The sequence below is a fragment of the Amblyomma maculatum genome, chromosome 7 (genome assembly GCF_055883805.1).
Source record: "Amblyomma maculatum isolate TAMU_Amacu chromosome 7, ASM5588380v1, whole genome shotgun sequence".
Taxonomy (NCBI): domain Eukaryota; kingdom Metazoa; phylum Arthropoda; class Arachnida; order Ixodida; family Ixodidae; genus Amblyomma; species Amblyomma maculatum.
The window spans coordinates 124,655,018-124,677,763 of NC_139350.1; the positions used below are offsets into that span (position 1 = coordinate 124,655,018).

General features: G+C 43.9%; 1 protein-coding gene across 3 annotated transcripts in view; it reads right to left on the reverse strand.

Annotated features, from left to right (window-relative positions):
• Nucleotides 1-211: 211 nt before the first annotated feature.
• LOC146184665 (nose resistant to fluoxetine protein 6-like) overlaps nt 212-22,746 on the reverse strand; it is an 89,095-nt gene continuing 66,560 nt past the window's right edge. For 2 of the 3 annotated variants that reach the window (XM_084609440.1, XM_084609439.1), the window contains exons 5-16: nt 18,520-18,616; nt 17,828-18,009; nt 17,038-17,214; nt 16,312-16,405; nt 14,837-14,929; nt 10,397-10,565; nt 9,228-9,307; nt 8,081-8,197; nt 7,062-7,194; nt 4,728-4,917; nt 3,265-3,407; nt 212-1,979 (exon numbers count right to left, since the gene is read on the reverse strand). In XM_084609440.1, coding sequence (XP_084465566.1) covers nt 1,866-1,979; nt 3,265-3,407; nt 4,728-4,917; nt 7,062-7,194; nt 8,081-8,197; nt 9,228-9,307; nt 10,397-10,565; nt 14,837-14,929; nt 16,312-16,405; nt 17,038-17,214; nt 17,828-18,009; nt 18,520-18,616 — 1,589 coding nt within the window. In that variant the 3' untranslated portion in view covers nt 212-1,865. The remainder of the gene's footprint in view (nt 1,980-3,264; nt 3,408-4,727; nt 4,918-7,061; nt 7,195-8,080; nt 8,198-9,227; nt 9,308-10,396; nt 10,566-14,836; nt 14,930-16,311; nt 16,406-17,037; nt 17,215-17,827; nt 18,010-18,519; nt 18,617-22,746) is intronic. The other variant, XM_084609441.1, reaches the window with a different exon arrangement.

Below are 22,746 nucleotides of genomic sequence, written 5' to 3' on the forward strand. Positions count from 1 at the left end.
TGCTCAGGAACCATTCATGACGCCATACACCAGCATTAATCCAAGCGGCGTTGCCATGCAGTAAAGAAATATCCGTAAACGGGCCGCGCGCTTGACTGCGGCTGCTGCCGTGAATGTGGCCGTCTGTATGCTAAACCTTTTGCAATTTCTTTCATTTCAACCTGTGCGCTGCTTTAACACGAATGACGACATTGATATAAACATAAGTCACTTTCTTCATTACACTTTATTCATGAGCTTCCCGCGCACATCTGCTGATATTCATAGCTACTTGCGTCGGAGGAAAATGAAGGTGATGGTACAGGTAAACAACAAAAACAACGATGGATGGATTATAAGCTCGGGCTAAGACCACGAGCACTCACTGCGATGACAGTGTAGCTAAATGTTCTCAACAAAACAAGCTAAAATGACGCCGGTTAAGCAAATAAAAACAAATGCTGTCACGTTCAAAGAGAAACAGTGTTCATGATCTCGCGATCTTCTGATATCTGAAGCGCTTAGGTTTTGCTTTGAACATCAAGGAACATCCTTCTTTGGACTTGCATATTCTCTGCCATAGATATATAAAATGATAACCTTAAGTACGTATACGCAGAATGGTCGGCAAATAAATGAAAAGATTGACATCTACAAGCACGAGTGATGAGACGGAATTGCTAGACGGTGGATTTGATTTTCACACCAACCTTGTACTACAAAACATATATGCAACAACGCATGCACATATCGCCAGAAGCAGTGTGTTGTCTTTAAATAACCAAGTAATTCAATGACAAGAAAAAAAGGCGTAGAATCTTTCGTGAAAAGTGCGGAAGACTCCAGCATGACCATTTCGCACATTTCCGTAAAACTAACGAACTCACTTTGCTGCTAATCATTTCAACACAGATCAAGGCCATGAAAATGCAGAGTGCACTTGTGAAAGCATCCCTTTCTGCGTAAGTTGCTGCGGGCGGTTACGCTATTTGTATTGGCTTTGGCGCCTTTCTCGAGCAATGTAAATAAAACGTATAACCGGCAGGCGAGCACAGGAGTACACTGAATGCCCATTCGAAACAAAGATAAAGCAACTCGCGCAAAGTGACCATAGTGAATGTTAAATTGGGTATAATTTGGGGAATGTTGCATAGAACAACCTTCGCGACATGTATAGTTGATGGCTGGCTAGCTTCAGCCTCAAGCTCTTGGCAAGCACAAAAAAATACAAAACTGAAATGTAATATGTGCGCAATGAATCCGTGCGCCTAAAAATATTGTATTCTGTGAGCGCATCAGGCAACCGAAATGAACAAGTACTAGTCAAGGTTTAAAAATAATGAAAAAAAAAAATGGTCACACTTCGCCAAGGTCAAGCACCAGCAACAAACAACAAACGGTGTAGCTCTGAGGAGAGTTTCACGCTACAAGATTTTCCGAAGTCAAATTAGGGTAAACAGCGTCCCTTTATGAAGATGGCCCGGTCATTGCTGTACCTTCTTCTTCGCACAGGCTGCAGCAGACATCCCTGGCATGAAGAAAGCAATGTTGGCTGTCTTGGAATGCTCACTTTCACAGAAGTAAGAAAATATTTTCCGCGAGCATTGTCTCGAAAGAGGCTCAAAGTTCGCGACGCTCTTATCGTTCAACGCAGACATAAAACAGCCTCCGCTCCTCAAGCACAAGAGCGCATAACATAGCAGCACGCACTGCAATAGAGTTCACGAGAATTGCACAGCGTGATGCCAGTCAGCCCGTCAGTCATTTTGTTAGTCACAAGGCTCACGGTGCACATATCACAGTGAGCTGCTGGGTTGAAGTCTCCGGTGAGTGCGGTGGCGGGGAAGGCAGCGTCGACGTGGCTGTTCTGTTCTACAGGGAATGTTTCACTTCCTGCCAAGCAGCACTTTCTCCAGGCCAAGGATTGGTGCCTCAAAGACAAGGCTCAGGACTAGCGATGCCAAATATGTTAGAACCAGGTTTCCAACCGCGAAGTACATCTGGGGTAAAAGGTAAAAAAAAAACACAGGAAGGTTTATTTTTGCGCTGAGTCCCATAAAAGAAGATACAGGCAATGCTCACTCCAGAAAGCTTAGAAGGAATATTTGTTTAATGTAAAAAAAAAAAAAAACTGCACAGACGTGAGACGGTGTGAGCATTCCTTCAATGTCTCGTATTGGTGTTCCAGGGTAGAATGAGAGAAAGAAGACTACATAGCATGAAAAAAAAAACTGAAGAAGCTAGGGTAGAGGAGGAGCCTCAGTTCTAAAGCCAAGCCAACGTTTTACCAGGAGACTCATCGAAACTTTGGCTTGGATTGCGAATTGAGGCTCCCCCTCAAATCTTGCTCAGTTCTCCTTCATACCGTACTGGTGTTGTTTTTGGAAAGTCCTACTAGGTATCCTTGACTCTCTCTCTGGGTAGTCAATGTACTTGGATCTTGGAGCTCATTTAAAGGCTTTCGCGACAGCAGCGATAAAAAAAAAACACTGTTTTAGCAAGAGCTTTAGGAATAAATGCCCATCAAAGCCTATTACTTAATCAAGAAACGCCGTTTGCGTTGTAAACACTTAAATTGCACACGTTTTGCTAAATTGCGAAACCACTCACGATTTTCAGAAGTCATTTTCGTTTCTGTCGGTAATAGAAAGATGAAGAAGCTGCCATTTCTATGGTTTAGGTTCTCGCAGAGCTCTAGAGTTTTCGAAACGACTCCCATTCTGAGGGTTTGTCTCTACCGTAAAATATACATGGACTTTCTGAACAGTGCTAACAGGAAAGAAATTAAAGTAGACTCCAAGATTTCTGTCCGAAGCTACTCAGACATACGTGCGTAGTTGTATATTTCAAAGAAAAGTCACTCAACCATACTCATCAGCATTTTTTTTTTTTTTTTGCTCGCGCTCAATACAATATAGCTTAGGGTTTCACTGTGTCGAAGTTGATCACGCTGAGGTGTGTGGCGTCGTAGTGCGCAAAATCCTGCATACTCCAGACGCTGATGCAGGTACTCAGCACCAAAAAAAAAAAAAAAACTTTTTACTTTAACTTATGGTTCCTGAGCATGCTGCTATGATTTAGTTGTCCCGGACATCTTGAGTTAAGGCGTTAAATATATAATGTTCGAATCGACCTAACTTACTGTAGTATTTTCTTTGAAGTTCGTCTTATTCACTTCAGCCTTTCCGCATTGATTCATCAATCAGCGCAGCACTTCATGCTTCCCTTCTCTCCTGCTCTATCAGCGGCGAGAAGTGATCGTTTTGCCACTAAGCAGGAACTTACCAGAAGGTAGGGCGAGTAGTCGAAGCTCTCTTCCCTCGAGCCGTAGAAGATGACCATCAGCACAGGGTGAATGATGTAGGCGCTGAAGGTTAGTCGACTCAGGGGCACCAGCGCTCTACACGACAGTATCTTGCTCACCACACCTGAAAAGCGCGAGAGCAAGGTATCACGCATGATGAGTCAGCAGACAATCTTCGTGGACACTGCAGCACAGCATAGATGGACGTGGCTTTTACTGGCAAGCGTACATGGCTAGAAATTTAGGCCTCTTCACTGGCTTTGGAATGTAGCAAAGGGCGATTCTCGATACCGTGAGCTCCTTAGAAACATTCGTGTCCGCAGTCACGAATTATTATGTTCTTAACTAGTAAAAAGCAGGAAGTACGCACTTACTATGTTAGTAACATATCCAATGCAGGGACAAATTTCGATGACAATTTTAACTTCCAACGGCCCTATCCAGATCGCGCACTTAAAGCAGGTGCATAATTTCTGGCGTTCATAAAAGCAGCTCTTAGCATAGCTGACAGGATGCGGAGCGCAGCTTGGATATTGCAATTGCTCCGGAGGTTATAAGAAAGAAATCTGCACAAACTGAAATTCTTAAAATACAATATAGTCTACCACACTGCACTACTGAAACAATTGCGCAGAAATAATATTTCTTCTATTCAGCGTTTTCATTTTATATTACTGGATTTAGATGGGGGAGTTGCGTTTAAAATGAAATGCAGATCATTATATATATGTTCTAGTGCTTCTCTGTAGAGGCAACGAATTACAATAAATTCCATTTGCTACCTCAAGTTATTCACAGCAATGTTTATAATGACCTGCATATAAATCTCAAGTAGCGTAGCTTGTCAGGCCAGTTGGTGCATAGTTGAAGGTGAAAACCAGCGAAAAGAGGACGCGTAACAAGGAAGGAGTGCACAAGTGCATGCCTGGCCTCCCCATCGTAGGTGATATGAAATTACCCTATGCAGCTCAAAGTATATGAGGAGATAGGCGTACTCAAACGCGCACACACAAAAAAAATATGTTAGCTAGAACCTGCAAGACAGACGAAAGAGAGTGAGTAGATGGAGGTGACTAGTAGGCCAGCTAAAGATAACTTCAGCACATATTTACCAATACGTAAAAAATTTAAGTACTGGCACTCTGGATAGCCAAAACAAAGTAGGAAATAATAAATCTGGTTTTTAAATTACCCGTTATCATTCCAAACGAATAACTATTTTCCCCGCATGGGCTATGACAAACAACATTTGTAAAATTAGTGCTCTTACGCCTAATCGTCTAATGGCAAGCAATGGAAAAGTTGCGATAAAAATCATTCATCCACACTCACGACAGGAGATCAAGGGACAAACGACGCCTTGTATTATATATGACACCAGACTCGAACGTCCATACATCTGCATCCAGCTCAGAGTTGATATTGTGCGGCCTTCGCTTCCTACCTCCGTAGCCAGCCACCGAGGCGAAGATGATCCAGGCAAGGCCCAGAGCCCAGATGGAGCGCGCGAAGCCACCGTACACGGCTGCCCATGCTATGGATGGCTTGGATTCGCCAGTGTTGGCCGGCCACATGGCGTACAAGACGCCCAGCATCATGAATGCGCACGAAGCCCAGCCAAGCCATACGTAGCGCTGCAAGAAATGGACAGTGATGGAGTCAAGTCGCGCTAAAAGCCTCGCACGTAGCCTGCCTATTACCGACGGAACGTCGCTTTTACCATTTCATTGAAACGCACGTTAATGCTGATAAAATAATTTGCCTATTCTTTCATTTCGACGTTGTTTAACCAGGCATTGTATAATGACGCACTTCCTTGCACTTGGGCCCCGGCTTGGTCGCTCAGTGGTTACGGCGCTCGGCTGAGCTGAACCTAAAGACGCGGAATCAAATCACGCCGACAGTTTTTCGATGGAGGCGAAATGTAAGGCGCCTGTGGGCTGTGCAATGTCACAGCGCACGTTAAAGAACCCCAGGTGGTCGAAATTTCCCGAACCTTCCACTACGGCGTCTCTCATAGCCCTACTCGCTTTGGGACATCAAACCCTACAACCCAAACCAAGCCTTTTCGAAAAATGTCATGACTGAAAGCAAGCAGCGATGTCGGAGCATGCAATTTGTAAATGGCCAAAGTTCTGTAGACATCAGTTTAATAAAATAAGAGTTTGTGTTGCCCGCTAAGTGGCTGATCGAGCTACAACCTTGCCCTTTATCCCAGCTCTTCGTCGCTTGAGTTCATAAAATTCGGAATCACTACAGTTGCCTTCGGGATTATACCCCCCTCGACTTGAGATAAGTCGGTAAAGCATTTCGAACAAATATCCTGAAGAGAAAGGCACCGACTTCTTCCAGCTGAGAAGATGTGGCAGAAGAAGCGAAAGGACATTATTTCGAGGAAAGAATTCGGCCCTGGGGAAAGTAGGGGGCCAATTTCAACTACCTGACTTCTGCTACTCCCGGGTAGACACAGTACCAAACAAAAAGTGTTAAATCCTATTGCAGTCAGAACAGGCCTCTGCAACGCCGGGCCGGCCAAGCCGTTGGGACCGTAACAACCCGGGTGTTGTGTATTTATGTGTTAGCAGATGTGTTAAGCGAAACGTGCACATATGTTGGCCCTGACGCCGCGGCGCAACTGCGCTACGAGAGAGAGAGGCACTGCTGTATGGCTGAACGCGTCCTATTAGCGTATACGTTCTCGATAAAGAAAGCCAGGCGTGCCGAGAGAAAGGTAATACTTAGCACGACCGCGCCGACTATGAGCGATTAACTCTGAACAGCGCACGTTAAAGATCCCCAGGTGGTCGAAATTTCCGGAGTCCTCCACCACGGCGTCTCTCATAGCCTCAGTCGCTTTAAGACGTTGAACTCCACAAAACAAACCAAACCAAACATCAAAGTCAATTTAACGGTTGCTTGAGAGTGTCGCAAAGTTTAGTCGAAAGTATTCAGGAAGTCTTGAGGTAATCAGGAATAATGGGTGGCCATTAGCTGAAACCTGTCTTTTTTTTTTTTTTTCAGTAACCAAAACGTTCAAGCAGTATTTTTTGTTTTTCCGCAAGCCACGCAACATTTTTCTTGGGGGCCAATTTCGGTCCGCGCTCTTGAATAGCATTTGTGTTATCGATCCAACATTATATTGTTTGGTTGTTTTAATTAGACCTTTAAACTCATTTATGTGTGCCGTCCTTGCATTTGCTTTGTTTGTATTACTTGTCATGCACTGTTGGCCTGCAGTGATTTCAAATAAATAAACTGCTGTCCTCAGCTGACGTTAACGTATCTGTATCCTTCTTTAGTCATAAGCACGTCACAATTTCTCGACCACAACGACACTTTATACAAAATCGAGTACATATCTGCATAACATAAACAGCGGAGATGTCAATAGCTAGAGAAAGCAATACATTCTCAATATGCGGCACGGAATATTTAACAGGAAAAAAATCATCAGCAGAAACGTGAAGTGTTTCCTTGAGCCGCTAAACAGCAGTTAAGGTGGAGAAACGGCATGATGAATTCGAATAAAACACTTTATTATTTTAACTCTTCTATGATTGCCTCTCGCTTAACCGATGGTGCTTTTTTCCCTTCGAAGCACGCATCGGTGGTCACTTGTCCTTTCAGGTTCACACATGGAGGCCTTTGTGTGCGCGGCTAATTCTGTCCGATGACGCTACATCATATATTTTCTCTTCTGTGTGCTGCATGCGTGTACCCGAACTTGCAATTTATTATGCGCCAATAAACATAATATGCCTCCTGCTGTCCCACATACCTTTCTGATGATGCTTGACCCTTGTGTGCGATGAAGTACGTAGCCAGTTGCCATGCCAATAAGAAACGGGCCGATGCGACAGTAGGGTTTCACGTAAACGTTGCCCATGAAGTCATTCATTTTGTCCAAAGGGCTGTCCAAAATAAGAGCGGATCTTTGCTATACAGTTCTGCCACAATGATTCTCTAAAATCGAATAAACAAGATCATAATACTGCAATGAACAACGAAAGTAGGAAAACAGTTGCAAGAAATCTCTTATTATTGAGCGCGTGGCCACAGCTGGGGCTTCGTGAGCTCTATTCCCTTCGTGAGCTGGGGCAGCATGCCCCGCGCTGCGGTGCTTACTGCCCCAGCTCAAGAAGAGAAGGCCGCGTGGCACATGTGCCACGATGTGACGTGCTGGGAGGCGTTGCTTCGTTAGCGGGCTTTTCGAAAGCAAGTGTCTCTAGGCACGAAATGGCAAGCATTTCTTGGGCCACCACACCAAGGGTATTTTTCGAAGTTCTACAAGCTGATACTGCTAATGCTAATGGGTTGCTAAAAATCTCTAATTGCAACTGTGATATTTCAAAAGCTAATTACCATAAATTAGGTGTTCATCTTGCAAGTTAACATTCATCGCCTATTTTTCAATGTCCGTCAACATTCCTATTCTTCTGCTGAAAAAGTAATGTGCTCTTACTCCAAGAAGTCCAAAAATATTTAGAATTTAGTGACATTGTTTTCTTGAAACCCTCTATTTTACAAAGTTCTCCTCCTAATCAAATTTTGTTCAGTGGGTCCCCATTTCTTTATAGCAAGAATATTTCATATACAATTCGTTACTGCAAAATCCATATGCATATTCCATATACGATTCGGTTGCAAAATTAGACCATTGGCTTAGCTATCAAACAACGTTCTCGCAAAAAAAAAAAAAAAAAGAAGAGGTACGCCTCTTGTTTCTGCAATATATCATTCCACGCACTCGTTCCACAGGAGCCAAGTTGAGTTTTAGTGACATGAACTCATACATACACTATGTCCGACATGTAAGGTGCTGCTGGGTAATCGTAGAGGGCCGTGTAGAAGGCTGTGAAGCTCGTGGTTCCAAGTAGAAGGATCGCGATCAGGAACAGCCCAAACTTCGGCTTCCTGAAAAACGAGAACGCACACGCTGTTAGCGCCGTGACGCTACTTCGCCCCAATCCGGAATACCATTTTGTGGATTATCACATTAAGCAGGCAATGCTTACGTAAGAAAGAAACAGAAATTAAAAAAAAACACTGTGCGAACAGAAGGACAAACTGAGCCGATCATATACCAGCAGTGGCGTTCCCTGACGCCGAGTTCAGCAACTGCAATCTGTCGCATTTTACCAAGTTGCGAGAGGACCCCGTTCCCGGCGGTTAGGGATTTTCGGAGACTATGTCGACGCCACGAGCTTGCCGTCTCGAAGACTGCAGGGCTTTTAACAAAGCAGAAACACTATTGGAGCAAGAGCTCCACTACGCGATGTTTCGCAAAGTCATCGGGTATGATAATCTGACCTCAGGTGCAGCGCGAGGAGCCGGCGCCACCCGCTTCTCCTTCTTCGCACGTGCGTCGCACGGAGCCGGCGGCGTTCGCTTCATCTTCTACTTCGGACAACTGCTGCTGCTTCTTCACACACCTGCCAAACCTTATTTCTACCGGTACATATTTTCGCAAATATACAATATTGTCTGACACAATTCTACCTAGCCTCCCAGTCCCCAGGGTCTGGCTCACATCCTGGGACCTCCCCACTCAAAACGCCCTCGACACCTTCGTGTTGTCTAGACCCAATTGTGGTGTCCTTGAAGCTCGCCAACATCCATGGAGGAGTCGCGCGCTGGAACCAGTGCTTAGGCTGTGTTTCCTTCGACGTTCACATACAGCTATTGAGGAGTTAAAAGACAACAAACCATGTCTGACCATGCTTGACCGTGCTTCTGCTCTGCAAACGAGGTTCAGCCGACTCAAACCTCACTCATTATTTAAGTTACTCAACCTAGCGTCCTTGCGCACGTTTACGCCCACGATTCTACTCCAGATGTCGACGGCCACTTCAAGCATCAGTGATGAGAGCCATTCTTTTTTTTTTGTGAAGTTTATTCCCGCCAGGCTGAAGCGCAGGGATATAATGATGCAAGGAGGTCTCACCTGTGCAAAGCGAGAATGATGATTGGCGATATGACGTAGAACTGGAAGTCCACAGCAGAGTACCAAGTGTGGTTAAGGCACTGAAAAAAATTATGTGACAAAATTAAACCACAAAAAAAAGGATACATCAAGCCGATCATAGCGAAAATAAACGTGAGGAGCGTCATAGATAATAATCCAGTTTCTAAGCCAACCGCCGCAGAACAAACACAAAGAGGCCGAGAAGAACGGGGCAATTTAAGTCTCACACGCGACTGTTTAGTCAAGGCTGGGTGGGCGGCGTATATAGGTCTCGTCTTCGCTCACGGATATAATTATTTCAGAGATATCTCCGGATCTACAACTGCAGGTCTGGCCACCCACTCATGCGTACTACACACGCAAGACGTTCGGTTTCGAAGAGTAGTGTAAAAATTAGCATTCGGGATCTTCATCCGACCTTCTGGCGTTCGCGCTTCTTCTAAATTGGGACCACTACAGGCGGTAAAAAAATCTGAGAGGACGCTTAAAAAATCTGAGAGGACACTTAAGCTCCTCCTTTGAGGGTATAGCGCGACGGTGTTAATGGCGCCCTTTTGCCGGCTTCCCTTTCGGACCTTCATTCGTGTACATAACATTACTACTCCTTTAATCGCTAACCCCTTAATTCATGCCGCTAATGTTTCGCACATGCTCGTTAGCATACACTCATAGGTTAAAACATTATGTGAAAGGCTATCCAACATAGATGCGAAGCCCTGCTTAACAACCCGTACGAACGTGTCTGCGTGGCCTGGGAGCAGTGGTCTATCTGGGGATCCAAGGCTCCTGGAAAACTGCATTCCGAACTAATCCTCCCATTTCAAAGGCGCCGACTGATTTAGCAGCGCCTAAAAGATGGCAATATCACGTGGTCTCGTGACGTCACGCAACCTGGCGACCAATCAACATCCAGGCATGTTTCCTGCAACCTGCCAGCTGCCGGAGACGTGCCCGTGGTTTTCAACGCAACGGGGCCTTTAATGATATCGCGTTAATATACCTAACGAGCAGTGCACTGCTTTTTTCGCGCAAACATCACTAGCCACAATTTGTGGTATTTCTTCATTTTGTGCGCATGCGCCGATCCTCACCATTGTACAGTTTCACGCTAGCCAGTTATCCTAGTTTGTATATTTCGTGTCACCTACCATGTCTGTCCTGTGGATGAAATTCTGCAGGTACATGGCGTTGACCCACCAGTTGGCCTTGCAGGTCAGATCATAGGTGGCAACAGACTCCTTCCAGCGCGGCCCGTCGCCGCAGTAGGGCAGCAGGACAGCGCAGAAAGCAATCACCGCCATCATCAGTGGCGTCATCCTGCAAGCAACGAAAGCACACGTGCATATGAACCCTTAAGCAGTGCAACGCCGCCGTGCTTTGCCTCAGCTGTGCGGGCTATAGGGGCACTTTGCAAGTGAGCTTAAAAGAAATGTTCCACACGTCGATCTAGCATCAAAACTGGCGGAAGTTTCATCTTGGTGCAAAAATCTGCTTTAAAAAGAAATGTGCTTCTCGGACTGAAAACGTACTGCCGACGAATTCCAATGACCTGAAGCCAAAGTTGTTCCGTAAACTTTGCCAAAAAGGAAAAGAACGCCCGTTTGTTTTCCTTCGAGAGATCGCAAGACCGTGTAAATGCGATCATCATCATCAGCCGAACTGTATACTCACTGTAGGGCAAAGACCTCTCCCATATTTCTCTAATTAGCCTGGTCCTGTGCTAGCTGCCACTTGACCCCTGCGAACTTCTTAACCTCATCCGCCCACCTAACTTTCTGCCGTCCCCTGCCAGTAGAAATGCAATTCAGCCTTAAGAAAAGTTGCGCCGAAATGTACATAAGCTGTGTGTCCTCAATATGGAGTTTGCAGAAAAAAGAAAGGCTGGACTAAACACTCCTCCCTACTCCCAACTAAACAAGGACGGTGTACGAAATCCGGGGGTCAGCACTTCGAAGGAGTTCGAAGATGACATCTAGAACAATTTTGGTTGTCTGGTGCTCCCCGTGCAGTGACAAGCCCCTCTCGAATCAGGAATGCGCCCTATGAAGATACCCCTTTGTGCTTTAGAGATGCCTTAGAAGAGCTCACGATGAAGGAAAGGCTTTAAGTGGATATTCTCTCTCCTACAGAATGACTGCCTATTTGTGCCCGCGCATTACAAAGTCCGTGGACGCGGCTTTCCCGCTTATATCAGCGCTGGCACTTTTCTTCTTTTCTTTCATTTTCCTGCTCCTCGTCGCTCCCTATGGTTTGTATGTTGGGGTCCTTTGCTCTTGAAAGCATTAGTTCTTCCTTTCTCCTTTGATTCGTACTGCTTCAAAAAATAGAGGCTTAGCACCTGCCTTATTTGTAGGGTTTCATTCTTAGCGACAATTCGTTCAAACTGTCATATCCATTTCTCGAAACACCTCATGTAATGATGCAGCTACAGGCATGGAAGGAAGGCAAAAAAAGCGAAGCAATGAGCAAGATTAGAAAACAGAACAAGTCATTCCTAGAGTCCTCTTACACCAACCGCATGCGGTCAAGCACAGTACGTAGAAGTCATCAGAGAATTACGAACACCAATTACTACAAAACAAGACAGACGGACTTGATACGGTCGCTGCCAGAGGCTAAGTGACAGTAATCACTCTGTCGTCCACAGTCGGCGACTTCACTGAAAAGCACATTATAGCTGAAATCAGTATAATGCAGTGCCTTGTTCGTGTGAGACAAGTAATATTTTAACAGTCTATTTGAAGCAAAAATTACAGTTGTCAAAAATTACTAGATCACGTATATCATTCTAAAAAGCCTAACGCATATTTACTCGCATGTAGGTCAAGCTGCTTTGTTTCAAAATCACTCTTTAAACTCAAGAATCGGTCACGTTTGGCACCCGTCCTCGACTCAGCGCCTTCACCCGCTGCCATCTTTCTTGCGCCGTTGTCATTTTCCAAAAACACCAATACACGAATCACAGCTGAACAGAAAAAAAAAATAAAAATAAAGGGCGCTAAAGCTTCTAGTTGAGTGAACGCGATAGCGCCTTTAAAACCATCTCTTTACTCAGCAAAGTTTTCATAGTTTTTGTCTAAGCAGGTTTTTGGGGAAAGGAAGACGCAACATGCCTCTTACTTTTGGGTGGACGCCTATATTTAATTTGATTTTAGGAAAGTAAAACGCAGTCTCACATTTTACGTTAGACACCTGGACTCCATCGTATGAGAGTGGACACCGCCTCAACTACAGGCCTCCATTTTTCCTACCACACTCCGAACACTTCAGCTACTCCCGACAGAACTCGAGCCGAAACTGGAGTACGGCGACGGCTTTTCGACCGAATGAGATGTATACGCTCTCTCGTAATATAGCTGTGATAGCACACTTTTGCGTGCAGCAGCAGTGGCTAGCGTTCCATACAGCTGCGGATGATTGCAGCCAATAACATTATGATTACGAGGAAACTGCGGGCGTTGAAGGCGTCGCAGAAATTTAAGAAAATGAAATAAAGACGTATCTACAGTGCGGAAATGAGAAAGTATGAGCGTTGCTGGTGCACACGGTGCATCACGTTTGCTCTCATTATCAACTAAATGCATTGTCATTATAATTTCTAATGTTATCATTGTCATCACTGTCACTGTAGACACTATAGACATGATTGTCACTGTAGACAAGAATAATTATGACGTGTGTTTCGCGATCCCAGGCGTGGTGGAGTTTTTTTTTTATTATTTTCTGTTAACAATGATATTTACAGTGGGGCAAAGTATAATGCCACAAAGCGCTCTAGCAAAAGTAAGGGGCTCACAAAGTTTCAAAAACGCTTCAAGTTGGCCAGTTCAGTCAAAACTGGCATCCATTCAGGTTTCTCACTTTGGATATTATTCAGTAGCCCTCTACGGCTCCTCTTTCTCTCTTTCCACTCTCACTCCCACCTTTCTCCCTCCCCCTACGGCGCGGTTCAAGTGTGCATAGGAACAAGTGTGACAGATATTGAGCCTTTCCCCTTCCTGTGAACCAATTATTATCGCGAAGGACGACGTCCCAGGTTGCCAGTATACACCAGAGTTGCCCTGAAGACGAATGTGAGGATACATGTGGAGTGACCGTCATGGAAAGTGTGTTAATTGTCCTCATTACCGTTATGTGTCGCCCGGATTGTCATTAAGTGCAGTTCAGAACTCTATACATTCATGTCATCCCTTAGGCGATTTTCATGGTTTCAGCAGAGTTTACGTCGATGCAGTTAGCAACAGGACTAAGGAAGATGGAAGGGGATGCTGCTGGCTCATCGACTACGTTTCAGATCTATTCCGCTTCGTTATGGCTGAAGAATTTCAGGTATCGACTCCCAGACCTAGAACATAAATCGATACATCTCCGCAGCTTCCAAACAGGCTCTGAAGTGATGCGCCACGTTTCATACTTCAGTGACGCATACGCCTTTACTTCAGGATGAATAACAATAAACAAAAAGGCGAAAGGTCGAACTGAAATGCAAGAACTAACAAAGTTCAATCAACACAATGACCTTTAAAGCTTGCTTCAACTGATCCTGCTCAGCAGGTGAAGTTGGTCGAAAACTTCGCATTTAGTATGTCAGTGGTGCATATTTCAAGGCATCATTCAGCCGAAGTAGTACAAAATGGCCTAATCTTCACGCGCAGGGCACCGGGTCTCAACATGTTGAACATCCTCAAGCATAAGGTGGCCACAGTGCCTTTTTGCATCAGTAGCTTTCAAGTGGAACGAGTGCCTGGTGTGTTTTTCTCGGTTACCAAAGTATGGAGTGAAGGAGGGGGGTAGGCCTGAACCACGTATCACCACGTATCGACCACTATGTAACTACGGTAGCTTCTGCGTGTGCTGCTGAAATAAAACGAGAGAGAGAGAGAGAGAACAAGACGGTAAGTAGTCAAGCATAGTGTTGACGTCTTGCGATTCCTTGCAACCACTAAGGCACCTCGATAGAACCGGGCTGTGCTCACCTATACACGCAGTGCTAACTTTTCATAATAGAACTGTTGGGTGAGTTTCTGCATGTTCTCTACTTAAAGGACGCTCACACAACCATATCATGCATTTATAAGCAAGCTCATAGTTCATGGTTATATAGTGAAGAGTGGTGTTACTTTATTTTTTATGCATATGGTAATGTATCAAGTGCGCCTGTGTGCACTTTTAAATAAGGTCATCCTTTTTGTAAACCAACTTAGTGACATAAAGGGCAGTAGCAGAACAATGCCCCAGAGGCAACAAATAAATATACATCGGTGGCTTCAAGGTGAGTAATTTTCCAGTTGGGCAATATTGCCCTAGATAAAGCCGTTCTCTGTAACACTTTTAGCGTGGAAGAAGTCTGAAGCTGTCCGGAAATGTCGTCTGATAAATTCACACAAAGTAAAACCAGGAAGTCAGACTTGAAGATAGATCAACACAAAGCAAGGCAGTTTCATCACAAAACCAGAGTGTTTTGCTCACGCCCATGTACTCTGCAAGATGTGATTGTATATTTTAATGGGTGCCCCATGAAATTTTACGTGGCCCAATGCTATTTGTTTCCTCTTGTACCTCCTATATCGCATCATCGGAGAACTTACCTCCAGTACCTGTGGATGTAGAACTGCACCCAGCGACTTCTAGTCCACGATGACGCTATCTGCTTCAGTGTCACGTACACGACCAGGAGGCCGCTGCAAGTTGCGCAAGAACATCACACTGGCGTAAATCAACCAATACTGGATCACAAATCTGAAATAGGCACCTGTCGTTCTAAATGAACTATGCCGATGTTTTTCTTCACATATGAGTAAATCTTCACAAGAAAAATAAAATTTGGTATCGTAAACATTAAAGTTATTTATGAAGAAATATGGTCATTCTTCGATTTTTTTTTTTTTTTTTTTTGCTTTCATCAGCTTCGAAGGTGCACCATTTCAATAACTGCCAATAGAAACGCCAAGAGACAACATACCCACAAATTTGAGACGAATTCAGGTAAAGAGTATTTTTTTATCACAGAATATAAAACTGCACCATTGCAGTCAAACTATCTGTAGATCTTCCCTCAGAAAGGTTGTAGCTTCGATCTATTAATTTTCAAAAACGCACCCCATTGTTTTTGTATAGCAGTCTTAGCTACTTGTTGCGAAAGCAGGACTAACTCCAAGTGAAACCTTTTGTTATGGATCGGAAGCTGTGCCTATTTCTATCACCTATTCATAAAGGTGTCGAATAATACCCTACAGCTGCCTCACAATTATTTCCAAAAACGCAGCCTGTCCATTTTCTATGGCAGACTTAACTAACCCTAGTGAGCTCACGAAAAGCTTTTTTTTTTAATCTTTGCTGTTCCTCCAAAGCTTCGACAATTCTCATCAATATATGTATAACGGCACCTTGCAGTTGCTCCACAATTGAAAGCCATCCTATAAAGCTGGACATGTATACGAACACCAAGCAATTGACTCATTTTACACTATGCATAACTACAGCGTATTTACCGACGGTGGTACCTCACGTCGAGCTTTTCTAACATGAGGTGTTCATTCGAAAATTTCGGTTTTCTTTTTAGCTGAAAGTATGCAACTATTGGGCTAAAGCTGTAAAGTCTCGACTATCCAGATGGACCTAATGAAACATTTGCTGCGTATACAGAATGTCGTTGTAGTAAAAAAAAAAAAAAACGGTTGGGCAACAGCGCTTTGGAAACTGTTTAATATGAAGGCCATGTAAAAAAGAATAAGACGGTATTGAATTCGAAGTTTAGAAAGGAGTGAGCCAGCTCTCTCTTGCCAAAATACTGACTAAGCCTTCACAACATTCAGGCGCAGTTGCATAGAACTAGCGTAACTTTTACTCACCATCACTCAGAAAGAAATGAGGCTAAACTAGAACCTCGGGGCCAATAGTTTAAAATAACTGACTTGAGTTACAACTTTAGGCTAGTGTCGTGTGGCTGCAACACATGCTCCGTTAAGCACTCCCAAAAAATCTTTTTCAAGCTAGCTGAACGTATAGTTATAGTCTGAATGATTTTCTATATGCCAGATATGTTTTGCTACCTTGTACTTACCTGATAAAGAAGAAGGTGTCCACAGTCACAGTGCCATTGGCAATCCCTTGGGTTATGATATCTTTGTGAATGACGAGCATATCATCCATATTTCCTGAAAAGTAACCGTGAAGACTGATAAGAACGCTCATGAAGGCTATCAATATGAAAGACATAAAACTTGCTATTTTCTCGTACCTTGTTGTATGGACACATGCACTAACCAAAGGAGCAGCCTAATCAGCAAGATTTCCATGCTACGAAAATATCTGGGCCCGCATCCCAAAATATGTTGCCCGCTCCATTGCTTGTTACTCAAAGAAGAGAATTGAAATTACTGATCTGAAATTCGGTTTCCTGTAGAGTTTCTTGGAAACCAGACGCTTTACATTACGATAATAATCCTATTTCATGATTTTACAAGCACTGCACTCGGGGTCAATGAGCCGAGCCAGTAAAAACCCCTGCAAATATCGCTCACCAACTACACGCCAGTTATTTGTTCATATCGCCAAAATTGTGAAGCTTGCACACTGTAACGGGTGAAGTGGCATGCTAGGGTAAGCTTTAAAAACACAACCGCTATTCTACTAAGCGCCCTTCATTCACTGCGCTTCTACTGCTAGCAAAAGTCGGCGAAATTTGGCAGCTGCTATCGCAGAGATGTAGAAAGAATTGACTCATATAACTGCGACAACAGCGAATGAGCTTGAAATTGAGATCGACTTGAACATGAGATCGACTTACGAAAGGTGATCCACTGCTTGGAGAAAGAAAATGTGTGTCCCAAGATGATCCAGGCCATGCTGAAGAAACGGAGACCATGGATAACCTGGATGAATTCCTTTGACCCACTTGTGTTGAATATCTTGGCTCCATTGGTGAGCGCGGAGAAAGCTAAGACTGAGCGGCTAAATGTGCTCCCTGTAAAAAAAAACAATAATAAGATCATACGCAGCAGTGAAAGGCAATTATCATGGATGGCTAATTTATGCGTTTCTTTGTTCTCCCTATTAGTTCAATAACTAAAACATGAGCTATATACTGCGGAGGCTAGAGCTCGTTATGCATAATTTTTTTTACCGACTAAATTCTTTTAAACTGGACACTATATAAACTCTATTCCAATAATAAGGGGACTACCAACTACTTAATATATGCATTTTTTTTTTTTACTGTAAAAGTAAACGTGCATATTTTTTTATTTTCTGTTAGCGCCTGCAAATCCCTTCCTCGACTAGAAACAAAGGCACTGCTTATTTATATTTCGACCGCAAGAATACACTGAGCTTTACGTAAAAGTCTCGACACTTCGTTTAGTGCTTAAATGGTAGCAAACGCTTTTAAATATACATGCGAAGTATACAAAGTTTACAGAAAGGAATTAAATGAATTTATTAGTGTTTTGCTAACAGAGGCAAACGCGTTCCCTTAAATAATTGCCATTCGCGCGGTCACCCAATGTACTCTGGTTGGTGCACGTTAATTTCATGTTGAGGAAGGTGACGAACGAAAACTGTCATGCACAAGAGCTCACCACTAGCAAATTTCGTACCGCCATCGCCTGAAGATCCCCCGTTGACGAGTCCTTCGTTGGAAGCCATGGTGGTGTCCACGCTTCGAGACGACGAAGGCTTCTTGTGCGACGAGCGATAGGAGCGCGCTACGTCGTATGCCGTTCCCAATGCTACCATGGCAACGAACAAGAATAGGACACACCTGAAAGGAAATGAGACCGCTTTAAAATATCTCGGCCAATGTCTTCCAGATATGTTCCTTAAAACCAGAATGAAACTTGCGAATTCCAGGAAATTAAGTTCAACACACGAAATTTTACTCAGAAAAATAATGCGCGATGCACTGTGCAACTGAACTTCTCTAGGCTGAAATACAACGTGGAAAGCGAACGAAAGGAGTGGAACTTGGAAGGCTAGACTTTTATGCGGTATAAATATTTGCAGTAGCAGCAGCAAACAAAAAAAAAAGCAAATGTGCGACTTTCGGGGGACACTTCAGCAGACAGGCAATTATGTGTCATCTTTATCGTGAATTATGAGCTGTTTCTCCTCGACGCTTCAACGCTGATCAATCACCTTCGATTATCTCGCAGAATACTCAAAGTAACGATACCGGGAGACAACATGAGGCACGAAACATTTGTGCAGAACTGATTCTTACGAATTCAGCAGCCGCTACACGGTAAATTCAATGTGCCGGTAATTTACTCACGTAACAGCAATCGCAGGCACGTTGGAAATGTAATGTTTCTGGCTAGGCGAACAGGCAGTGGAGGTCGCGTTGACACCGCTGTCGAACGCGTGGACAACTGCAAAAATATATATATATATATATGCATGAATACATTTGCATTTTGTCTGCAAAATGCACGAATCATATACCTGTCACAAAAAAGGCAGCGCTTCAGATGTGGGCCCGTCAGTCCCTTCTCCAGATTTACGTCTAAGATCAACTACGATATTTCGGCGGCCATGGCTATTGGCTGCTCAAAATGAGCTCGCCAGATCTCAGCCATCTGCAACGTACGACAGCATTTTGATGGACATGAAACCCAGAAATGACCGCGTGCGCTTAATTGACAGCAAATGATATAAATAAATAAATAAATAAATAAATAAATAAATAAATAAATAAATAAATAAATAAATAAATAAATAAATAAATAAATAAATAAATAAATAAATAAATAAATAAATAAATAAATAAATAAATAAATAAATAAATAAATAAATAAAACAATTTTCTACTACAGCGTGCCTCGTAGCCCACACTATTGTTTTAGCAAATAAAGCAATCAACCATAAGCAACGTTTAAAAATTTGTCTCAGCAAGTCATCTGTGGGAGCAAACTATTCCCTTCTCTATGCTCGATTCAGGACGTTTTCAGCAGCAGTAACAAGGTCGCTACTGTTCAGTTCACTCTACTTCGAGGCATAACGACATTCTGGCAAGCGTAAATACTTACCAATGAAATCGCGTCCTACCCTTCTGGTGGCCCCAAATATTATGGAATTCACCACGAAAAGCACTATTGTACTAGTTATCTATTTTTTCCCAAATGTTAGGTAACATGCCCACTCAATTTACGAAAAGCACTCCCTGATACTGAATAGCAGGGTGGAATTATATTGATCATCATCAGCAGTAGCTTTATGCACCCACTACAGAGCAAAGGCGACTCCCCATATAGCTCCAATAGAACCTAACCTGTGCCAGATGCTGCCACCTTACTCGAGCCCATCCATTTCTTTACCTCATCCGACCACCTGGCTTTCCGTCGCCCAGTGCTGCACTTGCCTCATATTCGAATTTACTCAGTTACCCTCAAGGTCCATCGGTATCCTCCATTCTTCTTCTTCTTCGTCTCACCTCTGTGCATATTACATGCCCTACTCATGCCCATTTCTTCTTCTTCATTTCGGCTAGAATATCATTAACTCACTCGAGTTTGTTCCCTGACCCTATCTGATCTCTACTTGCCCTTTAACGTTACAGCCGCCATGTTCGTTTCCATAGCTCTCTGCATCGTACTCAGCTTAAGTAAAGCATTTTCGCTATCATCCAGGTCTCAGCCCCATTGGTGAGTGCGGGTAAGATATAACTGTTATATAATTTCCTCTTGAGAGATACCGGTAACCTACCGCAGCAATCAGCAAACTGCCAAACAGATTGATCGGTTCAGCGTTTAGAACACGAGAGAAGGAGAAATGGCAGCGCTGTAGTCTGTGGCCTTCTTCAATGTTACATTTCTGAAGCACTCATTTCCTCCTTTTCTTGGCTTCCCAATCCGCCAGTGTCACGACCTCTTTGGCATCACTTCAAAGCATGCTGCGTGGAGAGAAAATGCTGGGGACTCAGGATACACGGGGCGTCAGTGCAAGAAATTAAGGCCGTTAATTTTCACTCGTACGTGGGGCGCCCGTGCCGTCAAAGTAGTCATGGTTAACATTTCACGAGCAAACCGCGCTTATTTCAATGTTTTGGAACCTTAAAGTCGTGGACAATAACGTTGTCAATACGGAGCGCACTATCCCAATTATGGATGTTCCAATGTTCTGCCACTGGGTGTACGTCATTGTTGTTTTATTTTAAGTATAGTAGACGGAAATGAACATGGAAAAGTCCTAACGGGGAGACTAAAAACGAAATCGACTTCATAATGTGTTCAACCCCCGCCATTATTCAAGATGTAGAGGTAATCGGGAAAGTGCGATGCAGTGACCACAGGATGGTGAGGTCCCGAATTAGCCTAAATCTGAAGAAGGAACGCAACAGATTAGTAAGACAGAAACCCATCAACGAATTAGCGGTGAGGGGGAGGGCAGAAGAGTTCAGGATCTCGCTACAGAATAGGTATTCAGCTCTAACTGAGGATGGCGACATTACCCTAGAGGCAAGGAACAATAATTTCAGAGATATCATTACTAAGTGCGCGGTAGAAGTAGGCGGTAGGATAGTTAGAGAGGATACCGGTAAGCTGTCTAAGTAGACGAAAGATTTGATTAAGAAACGCCAGAGTATGAAAGCTTCCAATCCAACAGACCAGATCGAATTGGCCGAGATATCAAAGCTAATCAATAAGCGCAAGGTGGCCGATATAAGGAAGTATAACATGGAGAAAATTGAGCAAGCTGCAAAGAACGGCGGAAGCCTTAAAGCGGTAAAGAAGCAATTGGGCATAGGCAAAAACCAGATGTATGCGATAAGGGACAAGGCGGGCAACGTCATCACTAATATGGAAAAGATAGTCAAAGTAGCCGAGGAGTTCTATACAGATCTCTACAGTAGCCAAAATAGTCAGGACCGTAATGAGATTGGCGGTAGGGAAAAACAGTCAGACGTTCCACCAGTGACGAAGGACGAGGTCAAGAAAGCACTAGAAACTATGAAAAGGGGGAAATCAGCTGTAGAGGATCAGATAACTACAGATTTGCTGAAGGACGAGGGGGATATCGTGCTAGAAAAACTGACCACCCTGTATACGCAGTGCCTGGTGTCATCGACGGTACCGGAACCATGGAAGAATGCAAACATTATCCTCATTCACAAGAAAGGGGACTCTAAGGACCTTAAAAATTACAGACCAATCAGCTTACTGTCTGTTACGTATAAGGTATTTACTAAGGTAATCGCTAATAGAATCAGGACAACCTTAGACTGCAATCAAGCAAAGGATCAAGCACGGTTTCGGAAGCGGTACTCTACTATCGATCATATCCATACCATCAATCAGGTGATAGAAAAATGCTCGGAATATAACCAGCCCTTATACATAGCATTAATTGATTACGAAAAAAGCATTTGGCTCAGTTGAAACCTCGGCGGTGATGCAGGCATTGCGAAATCAGGGGGTAGACGAGCCGTACCTGAAAGTGCTGGAAGATATATATAGTGGCTGCACAGCAACCATAGTTCTGCATAAAGAAAGTAACAAAATTCCCATAAAGAAAGGTGTTAGGCAAGGAGACATAATCTCCCCAGTACTATTCACAGCTTGTTTAGAGGAAGTATTCAGAGACTTGGAATGAGAGCAGTTAGGGATAAGGGTAGATGGAGAATACCTCAGTAATCTGCGATTTGCTGATGACATTGCCTTGCTAAGCAACTCGACAGGAAAAGTAGAAAGGTAGGCTTGAAAATCAATATGCAGAAGACTAAGGTAATGTTCAACAGCCTCGGGAAGGAACAGCAATTTACATTAGGAAGCGAAATACTGGAAGTAGTAGGCGAATATGTCTACTTAGGACAGGTAGTGAACGCAGATCCGGACCATGAAAAGGAAATAACAAGAAGAATAAGATTGGGGTGGAGCGCATTTGGCAAGCACTCGCAGATTATGACTAGCAGCTTACCGGTATCGCTCAAGAGGAAAGTATACAACAGTTGCCTCTTGCCTGCACTCACCTATGGGGCTGAAACGTGGAGGCTAACCAAGAGAGTTCTACTTAAGTTGAGGACAACCCAGAGGGCTATGGAACGAAAAATGGTAGGGTAACATTAAGAGATAGAAAACGTGCAGAGTGCGTCAGAGAAATAACTCAAGTTACCGACATTCTAGTAGAAGTTAAGAAGAAGAAATGGACATGGGCAGGACATGTAGGGCGAAGAGAGGATAACCGATGGTCGCTGAGGGTAACAAACTGGATTCCAAGGGAAGGAAAGCGTAGCAGGGGGCGGCAGAAAGTTAGGTGGGCGGATGAGATTAAAAAGTTCGCAGGGGTCAAGTGGATGCAGCTAGCACAGAACCGGGTTAAGTGGAGAAATATGGGAGAGGCCTTCGCCCTGCAGTGGTTATAATCAGGCTGATGATGATGATGATGACGATGATGATGATGATTGTAGACGTGCACGGAAGCCGCGCTCTGTAGAAAACGGCACCGCCGCCTTACGTCGTAAATGAAAACTCGGGCTCTCGTGGCCACCAGGACACGTTTTCTC